Source organism: Thamnophis sirtalis, unplaced genomic scaffold (genome assembly GCF_051295495.1).
Source record: "Thamnophis sirtalis isolate CommonGarterSnake01/CBP01778 unplaced genomic scaffold, rThaSir2_p1.2 scaffold_1, whole genome shotgun sequence".
Classification (NCBI taxonomy): domain Eukaryota; kingdom Metazoa; phylum Chordata; class Lepidosauria; order Squamata; family Natricidae; genus Thamnophis; species Thamnophis sirtalis.
The window spans coordinates 29,201,099-29,217,180 of NW_028261381.1; the positions used below are offsets into that span (position 1 = coordinate 29,201,099).

The following is a 16,082-nucleotide window of genomic DNA, read 5'->3' on the forward strand; positions in this document are numbered from 1 at the left end:
GTATTATGATGGTTCACCTCCTTCCTCTGTGGTCCAAAATTATTAATAATAATATGTAAATACAATGGTAATAACAATAACATTCAATAAGAAATAATTATCATCATAAAAGTATTAACAGAGCCAATAATTAAAACTCCAATGACATAAATATAAGTCACCAATATAAAATTAGTATAAAATATGCAGGATAACCTCTGCCCCTTGTCTTTTCTTAAACTTTTCAAGATTTCAGCTTTAAACAATTTACCAAATGAATTTCACTTATTCCTTATCTTTTTTATAAGACCCTATAGAAGAAAGTAAGACCATTCCTCTGCACTGACATTCCTGGGCCTTTAAGACGTTCTTTGTGAATGGCTCAGATATGTGCAGTGTATTGAAAAACCACTACTTTGCAAAAGTTTATGTTAACTAGGTCTATCTTGGGCATGGCAAGGAGACCTTCTTTGCAGAGGATATCTTCCATCTGTGCCATCCTCCCTTTGAAGTGTTGTTCAAACAAAATCCAGTTTCAAGGACATAAGAAAGAACAGGGAGCTTGAAGTTACCCATTAACTGTAAGAGTTACATAGCAACACTTAGGTCACCTTGTCATAAGTCTTCCCAAGTGGGAAATGTTTCATATCTACTGAAACTATTGTAATTTCTATTTTTGCTTTCATATATGCAGTATCTACAGTAGTTATAACTTCTATCCAACCTTGGCTGATCTCGATAAGCTAAGCTGGTTAGAATCGGAAGCGGAGGAACATCAGGAAGTGACAGAGCAGTAGGTTGGAAGGCAATAGCAAATCAGGCCTCTAAATACTTGAAAAGAAAATCTCATGGATGGGTCTGCATAGTCACCAGGAGGTAAATTCAAAATGAGAGAATTAGTGTGGTGTTGTGGTTGAGATGAAGGACTAGGATATAGGGCTTTTCTGCACCTCAGCCTTCAATTCCTTATCTTCCATGTAAATTAACTGAGAAATGATGTTAATAGAAAGTACTTCCAGATTTCAGTCCTTTCTTCCCATTTGGCCACAGGGCTGGTCAGGTATTCTGTCCAGACTACAGTTACCACAGCCCAGGGGTGGGCTACTACGGGTTCGAGAGAACCCATAGCTAACATTATAGCTGATTCAGAGAACCTCCAAATACCACCCTGCACCACTCCTCCCAGGAGTCTCCACATGGCCTGTTTTGGATGTGAGGTAAGTACAGGGCCCATGCGGAGGCTCAGGGAGGGGGGAATGGGCCTTCCGGCAGCCTCCGGAGGGCCTCCAGAGCCCAGGGGAGGAAGTTTTCTCCCTCCCAGCGGCTCGAGAAAGCCTCCGGAGTCTGGGAAAGGTAAAAGAACCCCCCACACCCACTCAGAAACCGGGCAGAGAACTCATTGATGAAATTTTTGAAACCCACCCCTGCCACAGCCCCTGCTTCTCCTCCTCTCCCTCTCCCTTCCATGCCAGGGAAGTAGTATTACTTACTTTCCCTTATGTGGACAAGCATTTGAGTACTGGTGAAGAAAATATAACATTTTTTTACAATCCTTCCTGTCAAAGGAGTTGAAGGAAAAATGTGGAAGAACTCTTAATTTTATCCTGTTCCTTAATTTTAAACTGTTCCTCCCCTTGAGCATAAAATCCCAAAGTCCCATCCTTTCATAGGAAATAAGCCACTAGCCCAGTAGGAAATGTCTAGCAATGCAGAAACTGAGGGAGTTGAGGGATGCCCAAGAGAGCACACACTAGCCAATTGAAACAGAGGCATTTGTTGTAAGATAGAAGAAAAGGGCCATGTTTGCACCAGTGGTGAGAGAAAAGAGGCAAAGCAAAAAGACATAATGTTTATTTTTCCTAGGAACAGGCTGAAGATTATGTCATTTCCCCTGCCCTTCTAAAATAGTAGGTGGTGACCTTCGCTCTGGGTTAAGCAAGGAAGTCAACTCAGTCCTGAAAAGAATCAAAGCCACATCGACTCTTTTAACCATGAAAACTTTCTGGGTGTCTCTAAGCTAGCCATGATCTTTCAATCCAACTTATTTCAGACTATCATGCAGACATAAAATGAGGAGGGCTCCATTGTATTCTTCTAATGCAGGATGTTGCCACATCTAGTTATTACTTCTGACTTTTGTTTCCCTTATCCATCTGATCTGATCCAATCCACCAAGTTGGACACAACTGAATGGACAACTAAATTAAGAAGAAGAAGAGGAGGAGGAGGAGGAGGAGGAGGAGGAGGAGGAGGAGGAGGAGGAGGAGGAGGAGGAGGAGGAGGAGGAAGACGACATCCTCCTCCTCCTTCTTTTTCTTCTTCCTCCTCTTTCTTCTCCTTCTCCTCCTCTTCTTCCTCTTGCCCTTCTACTTCCTCTCCTCCTCCTCCTCCTCCTGTTTCTCCTCCTCCTCCCAAAATCCAACCAAACTTATTCAGTGCTTGGAAATAGCAACCTTTTCTCTTGTGTGGAGCCCTTCTTAAACTTCTTAAACTAAGAAATAGGTGGGCATTCTTGGCACTGCAGTCGTCCATCAACATGGATCCTATTAGGAAGGCAAGAACTCATTAAATAAACTGTTTCCTTAATAAGATGTCTTACCATACCTATAAAGGATGAAGGAGAGAAATTCTAAAGCAGGATTCTCTTGTATTATTTTAAACCGTTTAAGCATCTATGTGAGAAAAATCAACTTGTAAGATCTGACACCATCAGCTGGCTTTGTGATATCCATGTCACCAGAGGAAAGAAACCATTTGATTTTTTTAAAAAATATTAAATATTAGGAAAAACATCTTAAAAGTAATACTTTGGGACAGTAAGCAACTCCCAGTCACATTGTGCACACAGATGATGCAAACCACAAGACTTGCTTTGGGAAACCTATTTAAAAAGCATGCAAAATGTTTTTGTTTGGGGACAATAGTTCATTCATTTCAAGAATCCCTGAAAGAGGTACATAAAGACAGCAAGCCAGTACTCTGAATCTCAAAAGCTTTAAAGAGGACACACTTACAGTCCTATAGTGTCCTTTAGTTCTTCTGTGTATCAACCCTGCTCTACTGGAAAAAATGCAGGAAAAATAGGGCAGGCTTGGCGTGCTTGATATGTAGCAGAAGACAGCTTGTGTCCTATCTTTGACTTCACTTTATTTTTCTGAATTCCAACCACTATAGATATTGAAGGGGGAAATGTGTACCTGTTGAATAGCTGATTAAGAAATTGTTTTCGTTTCTCTTTAATTCGTCCTTATTCATAAACCCTTTTAGCACCTTTAATCCATCAAGCACTATTAGATAAAGCCTTTTGTGAATTTCCTTGTCAAGGCAGGACAATTAATTGTGTGGTTATGTCTTACCAGTTAAAATACTCGTAAGAATGAAAAATTACAATGGTTTCTTCTAAGTTGCTCCTTTGCCTACTGACAAAAAAGAAAAGTTTTTCCTTATGAAAGCCATGCAAGACTTTTTCTGGAAAACTTTTTTAAAAGAGTTGTGTGCAAAAATACAAGTGAATGTACAAAAATGGGCAAAATGAAAAACTAACCCACAGATTTATTTTGCTAACCCTAATTATCTATACTGTATGCAGAATAAGTGAATTATCAGCTAACTTTATTAGTTAATTCCTTGTTTCCAATTTATAATCTGGAAGAGTATATGTACATAGTTGTGACCGGCTATCTTCATCACTGATAAAATTACACAGAAGTTACAGCTAAGAATGACATGCCCACCAATGACACAGAATTTGTATCAATTCTGTAATTCCATAGAATAAATTACTTATCAGTTATCCTTGTTTATGTAAGGGAACGCTCTCTCTGCCGTGATAATTGACTGATTGAATCTCCACAATCACAGCCCAAAACCCTGGAAATTTTAAGATGCAAGTTCTAAAACACTCAGGACCTTCAAATTTATTTTTAAGCCAAGTTAAAACTTTAATGTTCTATCTGAATATTATTGTTATTCATTTATGTTGTTAGTAATACTACCAATAGTAAAAATGCCATCTCCATTACACTTTGTAAAGGATGAAAGGCTATTTGTGCAGGAGAGGAAATTTATTTTCTGCAGCTTAGGTTTTCAAGTTGATGCTCAGTCTTATATCCGTGGTATAAACAAGTGAGAAATTTGGTAGACTGAAGAAATAACTTTTTTAAAATTAGCATATTTAAGGCAACCGTATTAGAAGCTGGGATGAAATGAAACTGTAATTTAGGAAGAACAACTTACTAAATGTATGGACTGAAACATTAATGATACCATTGCCAGTGTAGCCAACTTCCAGATCAGGCACTTGTTCAGTCACCTTATCTGATTCATAAAATTTCTTCTTCTTGTAACCCTCTTTTTTTTCCAATCACCATACATTATGTGTTAAAATTTGCCCAGGAGGGGGAAAAGTGAGTAACTACATAACAGTATGCATTTTGATTGGTAACTTCAAAAGCCCTCCATCTTGGAAGTACCTCTCAATGATCAAAGGGGAATTAAGAATCAGCCCAAAATTGGAGCTCTCAATTGTTCATTCTCCATAACAAGGTTCAGGCATAGGTTTAAGTTCTGAAATGTAATGATCAGGTGCAGGAGATAGATCCTGTAAGTTAGTGCCTTATAATGTTCAGAGAGGCAATAAAGTGGCAATAAGCCATTCTGAGTAATATCATAACTGTACCTCAAGATAAAGCCCTGGGTAAACAGGATCTCTCTGGGTCAGACCAAGGTCTGTTTAATCCTATATTATGTTTCCAAAAGTGACTAGCTAGACTTGTAGGGGTAGTTTATAGGATATGAAACAAACAGGTTTCATATCTGAATTTGCCCCTTTCCATAGCAAAAGGTATTCCAGTAATACAGTATTTGAGTCAAGGAGGACTCATTGGAGAAGAGCCTCATGCTGGGAAAGATTGAGGGCAAAAGAACAAGGGGACGACAGAGAATGAGGTGGCTGGATGGTGTCATCAAAACAGTAGGTGTGAGCTTAAATGGACTCCAGAGGATAAACTTGGAGGAACGTTGTCCATGGGGTCACGATGGGTTGAACACAACTTCTCAACTAACAACAACAAATGCAAACTCTATTTGCAATTCCATAAGATAGGGTTGAAGGTACATATTGCTTCAGGATATACTTATTTATATATTTTTCACTGAATTTCCTGACAATCAGTTTGATTGTTTGTCTCTGAAATGCTAGGAATATGACAAGAGAAAATCCTCTCATAATCCACTATCGTTATACCGTTATATTGGTGTTAATTTCATTTATGAAACATGCACATTTATGAGAATTGGCAAATGCAGTCTTTTATGTCAGACTTCACATCAAGCATAGCAATACATTTCACCTCTCCAGAAACTCAACCCTTCATTCAGTAACTAGCTAACAACAGAAGCTTCATGAGTGAAATACAGCTAATTAAGCTGTTGACAAGATAGACAACAAAGAAGAGTCAGAAAACTGTTTGCAGTAGTGGCAAATATCTGTAGCTTGGGTGTAAGATGAGGGTGAAGGTTCATTCTCCAAGCTTATAGGCTGGTTTCTAAATGTTTAGTTACCAGGCTAGGTAACATCTTCATTGGAGTTTAGTGTTCTTCTGTTTATAAGGGCTTCAGGTGTGGATGTGTCAAGTGAGGATCTTGTGATGGGTCAGGATCAAAACCAAACCACACAATACACACAGACCCTGACCAGCAGTTCACCTCCCAATGACCCTGACCTGATGTAAACTCCTTATCAGAAGACCCATCACAAGACTCACTGAGGACTCACACCTGACCCATCACAAGACCCTCATTTGACATATCCACACCTAAAGACCTTATAAACAGAACACTGACAAGGACAGACCCTAAACTCTGCTAACCTGGTAGCTGCTTTCATGTTGCCTAGCCTGGTAATGAAATGTTAGGAAACCAACCCACAAGCTTGGAGAATGAACCTTCACCCTCCTCAGAAAACTGGCTCTAAAGTTGTTGGGGATTTCAGCTCAACAAGAGTCCTTTTTAGAGAATGTGCTCCTAAGTGTATGCAAGTCACTAAGTCATAGAAAGTCCCATTAAGAAAGTTGCTGTTCCGGAAAGCCTGTTTGATATAGTGGTGAAAGCACCAAGCTAACAACTTGTGACTTCTAGTCTTACCTTAAGCACAAACCCATTGACTGACCTTGGACCAGTCAATCTCTGCTTAGGAAAGAGGCAAGGACACTTCTGAAATCTTGACAAGAAAACTACAGGGACTAAGTAGTCCAAGTATTCACCAAGAATCAAAACTGACTCCCAAAAAAGAGTTGCTCTGCCTACCCCTAACCTTGCTGCTGGTTCCATTCAGGTTATCCCCATCTCCCTTTTGTTTTTTTCCTCTCCAGGATGTATGAAGACTTGCTAGAGAAGAAAATAACCTTGCTGCTTTTCTCTTCTCAAGTAGCAAGATATTGCTCTTCTAGGCAAGAGTCCACATTTATTGGATGCTAGCTGATAACTCAGTGTTGCCCGGGTATTTATTTATAGGGACAAAATATCTGGACCAAACATAATTTCTAAGGTTGGATTTTCCCCATTACCAGAGAGAGCCCCCTTGTGGAGTACTGTGAGGCCGTTACCATGGCTACTCCACTGCGCTGTACAGTAGAAGCCATTTTACAGCAGTACAGTAGAAGCCATTTTAAGGCCCAACAGGCTGTATTTTAACAGAACACACACACGGTGGGGTGTTAGGGGTGTCTTATCTCCACATTACTTTTTCTTCCAGAGAGTAAGTCATCTGTGTACCAGGGGTGGGTTCCTGAACCAGTTAGTACCGGTTTGCTGCACGCGCCAGCCGCTCATTGCTTGCGCATGCATATTTGACTAAAAATTGCTCTGCGCATGCGCAGAACCATGCCAGCAACAGCAGAAGGCACCAGAGAACTGGTTCGTGGGGGTGTCAGGCTTGGGTCACTGCTGGTTCTGTGACCCAGGTCTTAATTCCACTACCGTTTCAACCAAACTGGACTGAACTGGCAGCAATCCACCTCTGTTGTGTACCATGTACCATGTTTGGTTGAAATTGTTCAAGGCGTTCCAGAGTTATGCTGGAACTACCCATTTTAGGTAGGTAGGTAGGTAGGTAGGTAGGTAGGTAGGTAGGTAGGTAGGTAGGTAGGTAGGTAGGTAGGTAAGAAAAATAAAAACCTAAGAAAATTGGAATCTTTAACCCTTCCTGCTCTTCTCCAATTCATTGCACCTGCTGTTACTTTTACGTCCCTCAAGATCAGCCTTCCTGTGGAGACCGAACCTTGCTGGCCTCTTTTTGGCTACTGGGGTAGCAGTCTTCAAAGCTTCCGTGGCTTTCCTCTTAAGGACATTGCCGAGTGCAAAGAACTCTTTGGCAACTTGTGAGACTTACTGACCTTATTCCCCAGCAAGGTTGAAGGATTAGATGAGCTTAATGGAAAATCTCTTTATATCCCTGCAGTTAATTACTCTGCTTCAAGCATCCCTCCCCTGATTAGTGAAGGGAAGATAAAAGTTTAGACCTTCTGCTCTTTTGGCAGTAGGGAAGCTGCTGAAACACAAGGTAATGTCAGAAGCACCATGCCATAGGTAGGAGGCATCTCTCTCTCTCTCTCCAGCTTTTCCAGTAATTTTGCTCATTTCTATTGGAAAAATGAGACCATCCAATGTAACTTGGGGCCTTGTTCATTATGACTGTTATGTCTCAGCCTGCACCCACTGCTCAAACTAGGCCAAATCAGGTTGTAGAGTTTCGCTGGAGATTTTACTTTATTGAAATAGGCTACAGTAACAGAACTTTGAAAGCCTGTTTGTGTGAGTTGGCTGGATTTTTCTCCATTACCTTTGAGAAATCCTGGAGAACAAATAAAGCTGTATGAAATTTGAGGTGCCAAATACTGTCCCCCATATTAAAAAGAGAGAAAAGGAAGACCCAAGGAAACAGAGGTCAGTTACTCTGACATGGACGCCTAAAAAATTTGCAACGAATCATAAAAATAATCTATAAAAACTCTGAAAATAATGTATTACTTCCCAGATGACAGCATAAATTTATCAAAAACTTAAGGGAACTGCTGACATTGACTTTTTGATTAACTATTTATTAATAAATTGTTGGGAGTGTGATAAATGCAATAGAGCTTGATTTCATCAAAGCAGTTAATAAAATGATTATGCCATCAAGTTAGCATTGATGTCTAACGACCACATTCTTTTCTCCAGGATGATCTATCCCCTAACCTAGTTTTTCAGATCTTCCAATAGACATGCAATATTGCTGTAATTGAATCCATCCACCTTGCTAGTTGTCCTCTTCTGCTCTTTTCTTTCACCTTTCGGTATAGACTTCTTGAGAGAGCTAATTCTTTGTGTGATGTGTCTGAAGTATAATAATTGAGACTGTTATCTATACCTTGAGTGAGAAACCTGATTAATTTGTTCAATTATTGTTTCCTTGGCTATCCATGACCTTCTCAGAAGTCTTCTGTAGCACTACAGTCCAAAAGCATCAAGACACTTTCTATCCCATTTCTTAAAAATCACTTTCACTTCCAAACTGCCTCACAAGAAAACCCGTTGCCTGAACATTTGATAAAATACCCTGACCTATTAACAAACCAATTAATTGTGGACTGGATGGCATGATAAAATGGATGAATATGGTGGCTTAATGTTTATTCAAAGGGTACTCATTAATGGAGAGCTATGTATCAACTGGGATATCACAGCATTAATTTCTGGGACTGTAAAAAAACACGTTTTCCCTAGCTTAGAAAAAAGGTTAATGCCTGTTCTGTCCCAAGCCTCTAACTTATACTGACGCTGGCTTGGCAGTCTGCCACGACTAAGGAGGGAGATAGGCAACCCCTTGACTGGGAGCCCAGAAAATTATCTCTTAGGAAAACAAGGCCTGAACTCACGGATTTCTTCAAACGTTTGCTACACCTGGATAAATACCTGTTGTTTCCTGCAAAATTCCCCTCCCATCACTCCACCTATAAGCTCTCTGGGAGGGGCCACTCAGTAACCACCTGTTTCCTATTTCCTCCTGTGAGTCTCTTTCCAAAGCTGCTCCCTCCTCCTATCAGCTCTATGCATCTGCACATCAGGGACAACCTCCCTCTGTTCCTCCTTACTGCTCCCTGACTCAGATGCCACATGGTGGCCAACAGGCCTCTCTAGTCCCTGCTCTGACTCTGAACACCTCCCAGAGTCATCCTCAGCCTCCAGGGCAGTCCCATAGTGTTCATCACTGTCAGATTCCACCAACAGCTCTGCCGGTCACTGCTGGGCCCAACAATGCCATTGTTCCGAGTCATGCTCCCAACCAATTCAAGACTCTGAGGCCTTAGCTTCCTCAAAAATCCTGTTTATTGGGTACATCATATTGGCACTGTCAAAGGTGAAGCCAACACTGAATAATTTCCACATTTTTGGTGTAATTAAAGAATAGATATTGTCCAGCCCCATGTGTCAAAGGTCACATTAGCCAACCAAGCAGGTGATGAACTTCTCAGCACTTCCTCCTGCTGTTGCTAGGGCACCCTGATTTGGCCTTGGTTCTCAGGAGCCTTATCGTTGTTATGTCTGGCACATTGGAAGAAAACATTCTACATTCCATAAGTCAGGACAGGACAGGACAGAATAGAATTCTTTATTGGCCAAGTGTGATTGGACACTCAAGGAATTTGTCTTTGGTGCATATGCTCTCAGTGTACATAAAAAGACAAGATACATTTGTTAAGAATCATAAGGTACAGCACTTAATGATAGTCATAGGGTACAAATAAGCAATCAGGAAACCATCAATAAATATAAATATAAATCATAAGGATACAAGCAACAAGGTTACAGTCCTGCAGTCATAAGTGGGAGGAGATGGGTGATAGGAATGATGAGAAGACTAATAGTAATAGTAATACAACCTTAGTGAACAGTTTGACAGTGGTGAGGGAATTATTTGTTTAGCAGAGTGGTGGCATTCGGCATTCAACAAAAACTGTTGTGTCTAGCTGTCTTAGTGTGCAATGTTCTATGGCATCATTTTGAGGGTAGGAGTTCAAACAATTTATATCCAGGATGTGAGAGGTCTGTAAATATTTTCACGGCCCTCTTTTTGAATTGTGCAGTGTACAGGTCCTCAATGGAAGGCAGGTTGGCAGTAATTGTTGCTTCTGCAGTTCTGATTATCCTCTGAAGTCTCTGCCTGTCTTGTTGGGTTGCAGAACCAAACCAGTGATTGGTATATAGAGAAGTGGAGAGAGCACACAGCCCTGGAGGGTTCCTGTGCTAATTGTACAGGTGTCTGATGTGAATTTGCCTAGCTTCACCGAGTCATGTTTAGCCTAGGAAAGAGAAGAATAAAGGGTGATGTAATAGCAGTGTGCAAATACCCAAAATGGTGTCACACAGAAATGAAATCAAGGTATCTGTATGTATAACACAGAATAAAGGACAGAGTTCAATTTAATGTTGGTAAAAATGTTCAACACTGAAGTCCACTGATGAAATTCTTTTCAGTAGATGTGTCCATGCAGAACTTAGATGGCCATCTATTGGGTAGATGCTTTAAATTGAAAATCTACAGTGAAATTGATCTCAATGGCCTAATAGACCCTTCTAACACAATGAGTCTTAATTGTAAGTCTCCCAGAGTTGCCCTGCGGGTGAGGTAGGCAGCAAATAAATTAAAAGAATTAAATAAATAAGCCTGTTATTTAATTTTATTATTAATTTAATAAATAAATAAATAACCCTCAAGAATAACTCTGAGTCAATGACGTCTCTAAACTTGACACAGAATCTACTTTCTGCATTCCTCTGTCTTTTTCATTTCTGCAAGGCACTAAAAATAGTATCCTCTCATTTTGTTATATTAGATACCATAGATTACAAATGATCATTATATAATATACACCACATTTTATAGCTTTCCATTGAAGAATTTCAAGCAACTTTTCTAAGTGGTTAATATTTTCTAAGCATTGCCCTATAGGTACTATGCAATCCTTGTACATTTTAATAATAGTAAAATTAGGTATCTGTAATTAAGGTAATCTTTCACTGAAATATTCTGGCTTGAACACAATATTGCAGAACAGTAGCTTCCTCCACCTTACTCTTTGAAAATACAAGAATTGTTTGTACCATTGTGTCCAAAATTGTACCCACATACAAGAATTATAAAATAATATTGCAGCTATTGCTTATTTAGTCTATCAAATTTTGTAAACTGAAATAAATAATGTAAACCTGCACTCTCTAATATCAAAAGGTCTTGAATACTATGGGTGTACCCTTTAATGGACAAAGAAAAAAAATATCTGAGAGGGACAAGAGGCCTCTCCAGAGGAGAAATCCCAAAATGGGATGAGCCTGGGACATGATGCTGAACTGCAGTTCAGCGGTTCAAATCTCACCGGCTCAGGGTTGACTCAGCCTTCCATCCTTCCGAGGTAGGTAAAATGAGGACCCAGACTGTGAGGGCAATATGCTGACTCTGTAAACCGCTTAGAGAGGCCTGAAAGCCCTATGAAGCGGTATATAAGTCTAACTGCTATTGCTATTGCTATGTAGAAATGACTAAAGATTTGCAAATTCAAGACTCCTCATACTTCTGGCATACCTCCAAACACAGATGGGAATTAGGCCAGCCTTAGATGTGATCATATAACTGCCTCTTGTTGATGTCAGCCTAGGCATTCAGGCTGCCAACAGGAGGGTGGTGACTTACCCCCAGCTCTTCTCTGCTGGGAGCAGCAGCCATTACCAACAGCCTTAACTGACACACAAAGGGGAGGAGGGCAGAAGCCAGCTAATGGAGGCAGTGGAGCCTGGAGCAATCATGATTGGTGGGAGGACTTAACAAGGGGGAAATGAGTTTTCTAGGGACATTAGAAGGCCTGCAGCTTAGTAATTGGGTGGAATAACTAGTTGAGTGCTGGGCGAGGGGTTTCACACAAGGAGCCTGCGTGGGGCCAGGGGAAAGGTTCATAAAATAGTGGGGAGCACGGAACTTTAGCGCCAACAATTTTTTCCATTGTAATCACAGTGGGTGGTCAGTGAGTACTAGTTACATAAACAAGGATTAGATACAGCATTGGTGTCCTGTTTTTTATTTCCCGGAACCTGACAGTTGAAAGAAGAGAGAAAGAAAACAGAAATGGATCCCACCTTCCCACCACAATTCAGCAGGACTTAGGGAGGAGGTTTTCTGGGAGGAATCAGGAAATAGGTGTGATCAAGACTGAAAAGGATTGTGCATGGGGGGAGTGATCACATTACACTTCATCCATTTTCCCCTTTAAATTGAGTCTTTACTTCTTCTACCCACTCATATTATTCAGATGTAAATCCACTAACTTTAACTAAGAGTCAAAGGGAGGAGACTAGAAAATGCAAAAAGGCCTTGGTGCCTTGCATAGATCATGTATGTGCACTTATATCCTATAGAATGATAATTCTATGCCACAATATTTACATCATGACTGTCTTAGAGGAGACGCCCCTATATTAATTGCCTATAGCTCTAAAATTTAAAATGGTCCCTATGCCACATGTGACCTCCTAGCACCCTAATTCTAGTTCTCAAGAACAATAACAACACCCCTTCCTCCAAAAAAAAAAGGAATTATTCAGATTTATTTATTTTTTTTTGCATTGGGAAGCGTTGAAGAACAACTGTCCCAGTTGGGAGAAGGTGTCAAACAGGGAATTAGTCTGTAATCATTACATAAGCACAAGAAGGCAAGGTCTAACATACACACATCCTCCACCAAACTTTATCTAGCCTTTCCCAGGGACAAATTGCCAGCCTGGGAAGATTCCTGTGAATAGGGCATAGGATAATAAAGTAGCTAGTTTCAACTCTACATGTAGATCTTGTGGTTCAAGCGTGGCAGGGGTGCTTGGAAGGTAGTTTAAAAGGACTTGTGACACCCCTTGAACTCCCTAAATATTTTTCCCTACTTGTGAGAATTTAGAGGCAAATTATGCTGACCAATATTACTGTTATACCAGTCTCTGTTTTAGGGGATTGACATTAAGTAATTTTATAAAAAGTTTGGTTATACCACAGCTGCCCTTAACCAGGGCAGGCAAACCAAAAATAAATTGCTCACCCTGATCTAAAAAAAAGGCGGGCAGTTACAAATATCAATGGAACTAGAATGTGTTTTAAAAAGATGACACAAATGGTTCAGTCCTAAAATGTGTTGTCTCAGCGGTGACACATCATACAACTGTTGTAATATTGCAAAGTGGTGTGCTGTTTCATGTATGCCTGCCACCTTTTCTTCCATTGCCTTTATCCAAACCAATTGTGGAGAAGTTCCACAGGAGGCTTTAAAAAAAAGAACTTTCCAGAATCACAGCACTAAATGCTTTCTTTGTGACTTCATGCCCCCTTTATATCCTTTTCTGTTTAGTTCTTTTGGAGCATTTTAATTCCAAGCAACATTAAGTGCTTTAAAGGTGAAGGTAGATGTCAGCCTGGTGAAACTAAACTCAGTGCAAATGGGTATGTGTTCCAAGTATGTGTTCCAATCCACAAAGTCAGTGCAATTGTTTGCAGAACAATCATAAGATCATAAATGAGGTCATCTACTGTATATTTTAGAATAGAATAGAATAGAATAGAATAGAATAGAATAGAATTCTTTATTGGCCAAGTGTGATTGGACCCACAAGGAATTTTTCTTTGGTGCATATGCTCTCAGTGGACATAAAAAGACAAGATATAAGGTACAACAATGATAATCATAGGGTACAAATAAGCAATCAGAAAACAATTTCTTGAGCCAGGCATATGTCTTGCTGTTTGTGGTCATGCATACTTGGGCAACTAGGTGATTGGAATAAATAGTGGTTACATTTATTTGATTAGCATGTAAGAATCTCCAGGCTATCAGGTATATTTGATGGCAAGAAATGAACCCAAAATATTTTGTAGGTAAAGTGTATATCATGAGACTAGAAATAACCTGCCCCAATTTTCTTATTTCCCCAAAAATAAGACCTCCTGGGATAATAAGCCAAGTCGGGCTGTTGAGGGCATGCGCTAAAATAAACCCTCCCCCGAAAATAAGCTCTCCCCAAAAATATTGCAACACAGCAGCAGCCATGAGGTGACCACGCTTGCTGCTTCTTGCACCTCAAAAATAATAAGACCTCCCCGCAAATAAGGCCAAGCACTTATTTCGTGAGTCAAAAGAAAATAAGACCCTGTCTTATTTTCAGGGAAACATGGCATTTCAGCAATTTGTATCTATTGGGGACTGGTTATAACGGATTCATCTTGCCCTGTCTACTCCCAAATCCACTCCATTTAGGAGATTCCTCTGAAGCAGAGTTGAGAGCAACTAAAGAAAAATCCACAGCCAGAACTCTGTTGGATGCAGTCCAATGAAAAGCAGAACTTTTCTTCTGACCAACTGTTTTAAATACTTAATATTGTTTGGCCTCTCATATGATTTATTTCATCATTAAACTATTAAAAACCAAGCCAGGGTAATATCACAGCCCATCATCGTTGACTGGTGAGAGAGGTTAGCCAACCTTGATCTGAGTAGTTGGCATAATTGAGCAGGTCCATGCCAGGAGCAAGGGGGGGGATGCAGAACAGCATTCTTGACATAATACATCCAAATAAAGATACTCTTTGGCACATATCTGGAGGAAAAAATATTTTTTTCTCTCACAGTGTTGTTGAAAAAAACAACTTGATCCAATATCTAATAGCATAACTGAATTTTTGTTACCGATGCATGTTAGAACACGTTAGAAGTCCTGTAAATTGCAGCTTTGTAGGAATTGTCCCATTGGCTTTAGGCAGAGTGATTCATCCAGTAATTGTAAACAACTTTGAGTACTCCTTATACCTGGCCTATTTTTAGAAATTGAGCATTAGATTGTCATTCCATGATGTCTGATCCAGTGCCTCTAAGTGGCGCCTGGAGAAGTGGCCATGGCTGCGTACTTAATTGGGACAATCCTTGTTTCCTAGTTTTTGCAATTTATGTACTATATTTTCCGGAATACAAGATGCATCTTTCCCCTCCCTAAAAGAGTGTGGAAATGTTGGTGCGTCTTATACACCGAATACAGCCATTTTTGGCCGCCCGAAGGCCCACCCCCACATCCCATTTATGTGAAAAAGGGGACAAAAACAGGCCATTTTTCACCAAAATGGGGGTATTTTTGCCTTCCCCTACCCCCCAGAAGCACTCTGCAGGCTTCAGCAGGGCTGGGGGAAGGGAAAAATGCCCCTATTTTTGTGAAAAATGGGGATGTTTCTGCGTTCCCCTAGCTCTGCTGAAACCTGTGGAGTGCTCCACAGGGAAGACAAAACCTTTTTTTTGTTACTTACCTCTTCGAAATCTTGGTGCATCTTATACACTGGTGCATCTTATAGTCCATAAAATACGGTAAGTGGCAAGGGGCATGTGTCCCTTTCAGTGACCTCCTCTGTAAAATGTCAGTTTTTTAAAAAAAAATACTATTGTATTACTCATATTTTAAGCTATGTAAGTCATTTTGTATGGCTACAATGATCTTAGCCAACCACTTGTTTTCTGGTTTTATTTTAACCCCAGCATTAATGTATGCAAGCATTTTTGGAAACGTATCTGCAATAATCCAAAGACTATATTCTGGAACGGCACGGTATCACATGCAGATGCTACGTGTGAAAGAGTTCATTCGCTTTCATCAGATTCCCAACCCACTGAGGCAGAGGCTCGAAGAATATTTCCAGCATGCGTGGACGTACACCAATGGCATTGACATGAACATGGTATGTATGTTTGCTTACAGCACCCATTGCACACAAACATGTACAAACCCAACTAGAAAAGAAAGAAAACCAAGCTGGATGGTAGTAGAAGGCTTTATTTCCAACCATAGCCACACTTAACTCTTTGTTAATGTTGTTTTCTGTGGTTTTATGTTTTCTTAGCCCCTGCCCCTGAATTGTATTGGAAGATGGACAGCCGTATGCATTGTTTTAATAAATAAATATCAAGACACTGTAGTATAATACTTTGGAAAACAGCCAATTTTGACTGGAGGAAGTAACTTGTAGATATTTAAATGTGAGCTGTATACAA

General features: G+C 40.1%; 1 protein-coding gene across 8 annotated transcripts in view; it reads left to right on the plus strand.

Annotated features, from left to right (window-relative positions):
• Positions 1-16,082, plus strand: part of KCNH7 (potassium voltage-gated channel subfamily H member 7) — a 338,169-nt gene that overhangs the window by 263,593 nt on the left and 58,494 nt on the right. For all 8 annotated transcript variants that reach the window (XM_087709677.1, XM_087709681.1, XM_087709688.1 and 5 more), the window contains one exon: positions 15,570-15,769. In XM_087709677.1, coding sequence (XP_087565803.1) covers positions 15,570-15,769 — 200 coding nt within the window. The remainder of the gene's footprint in view (positions 1-15,569; positions 15,770-16,082) is intronic.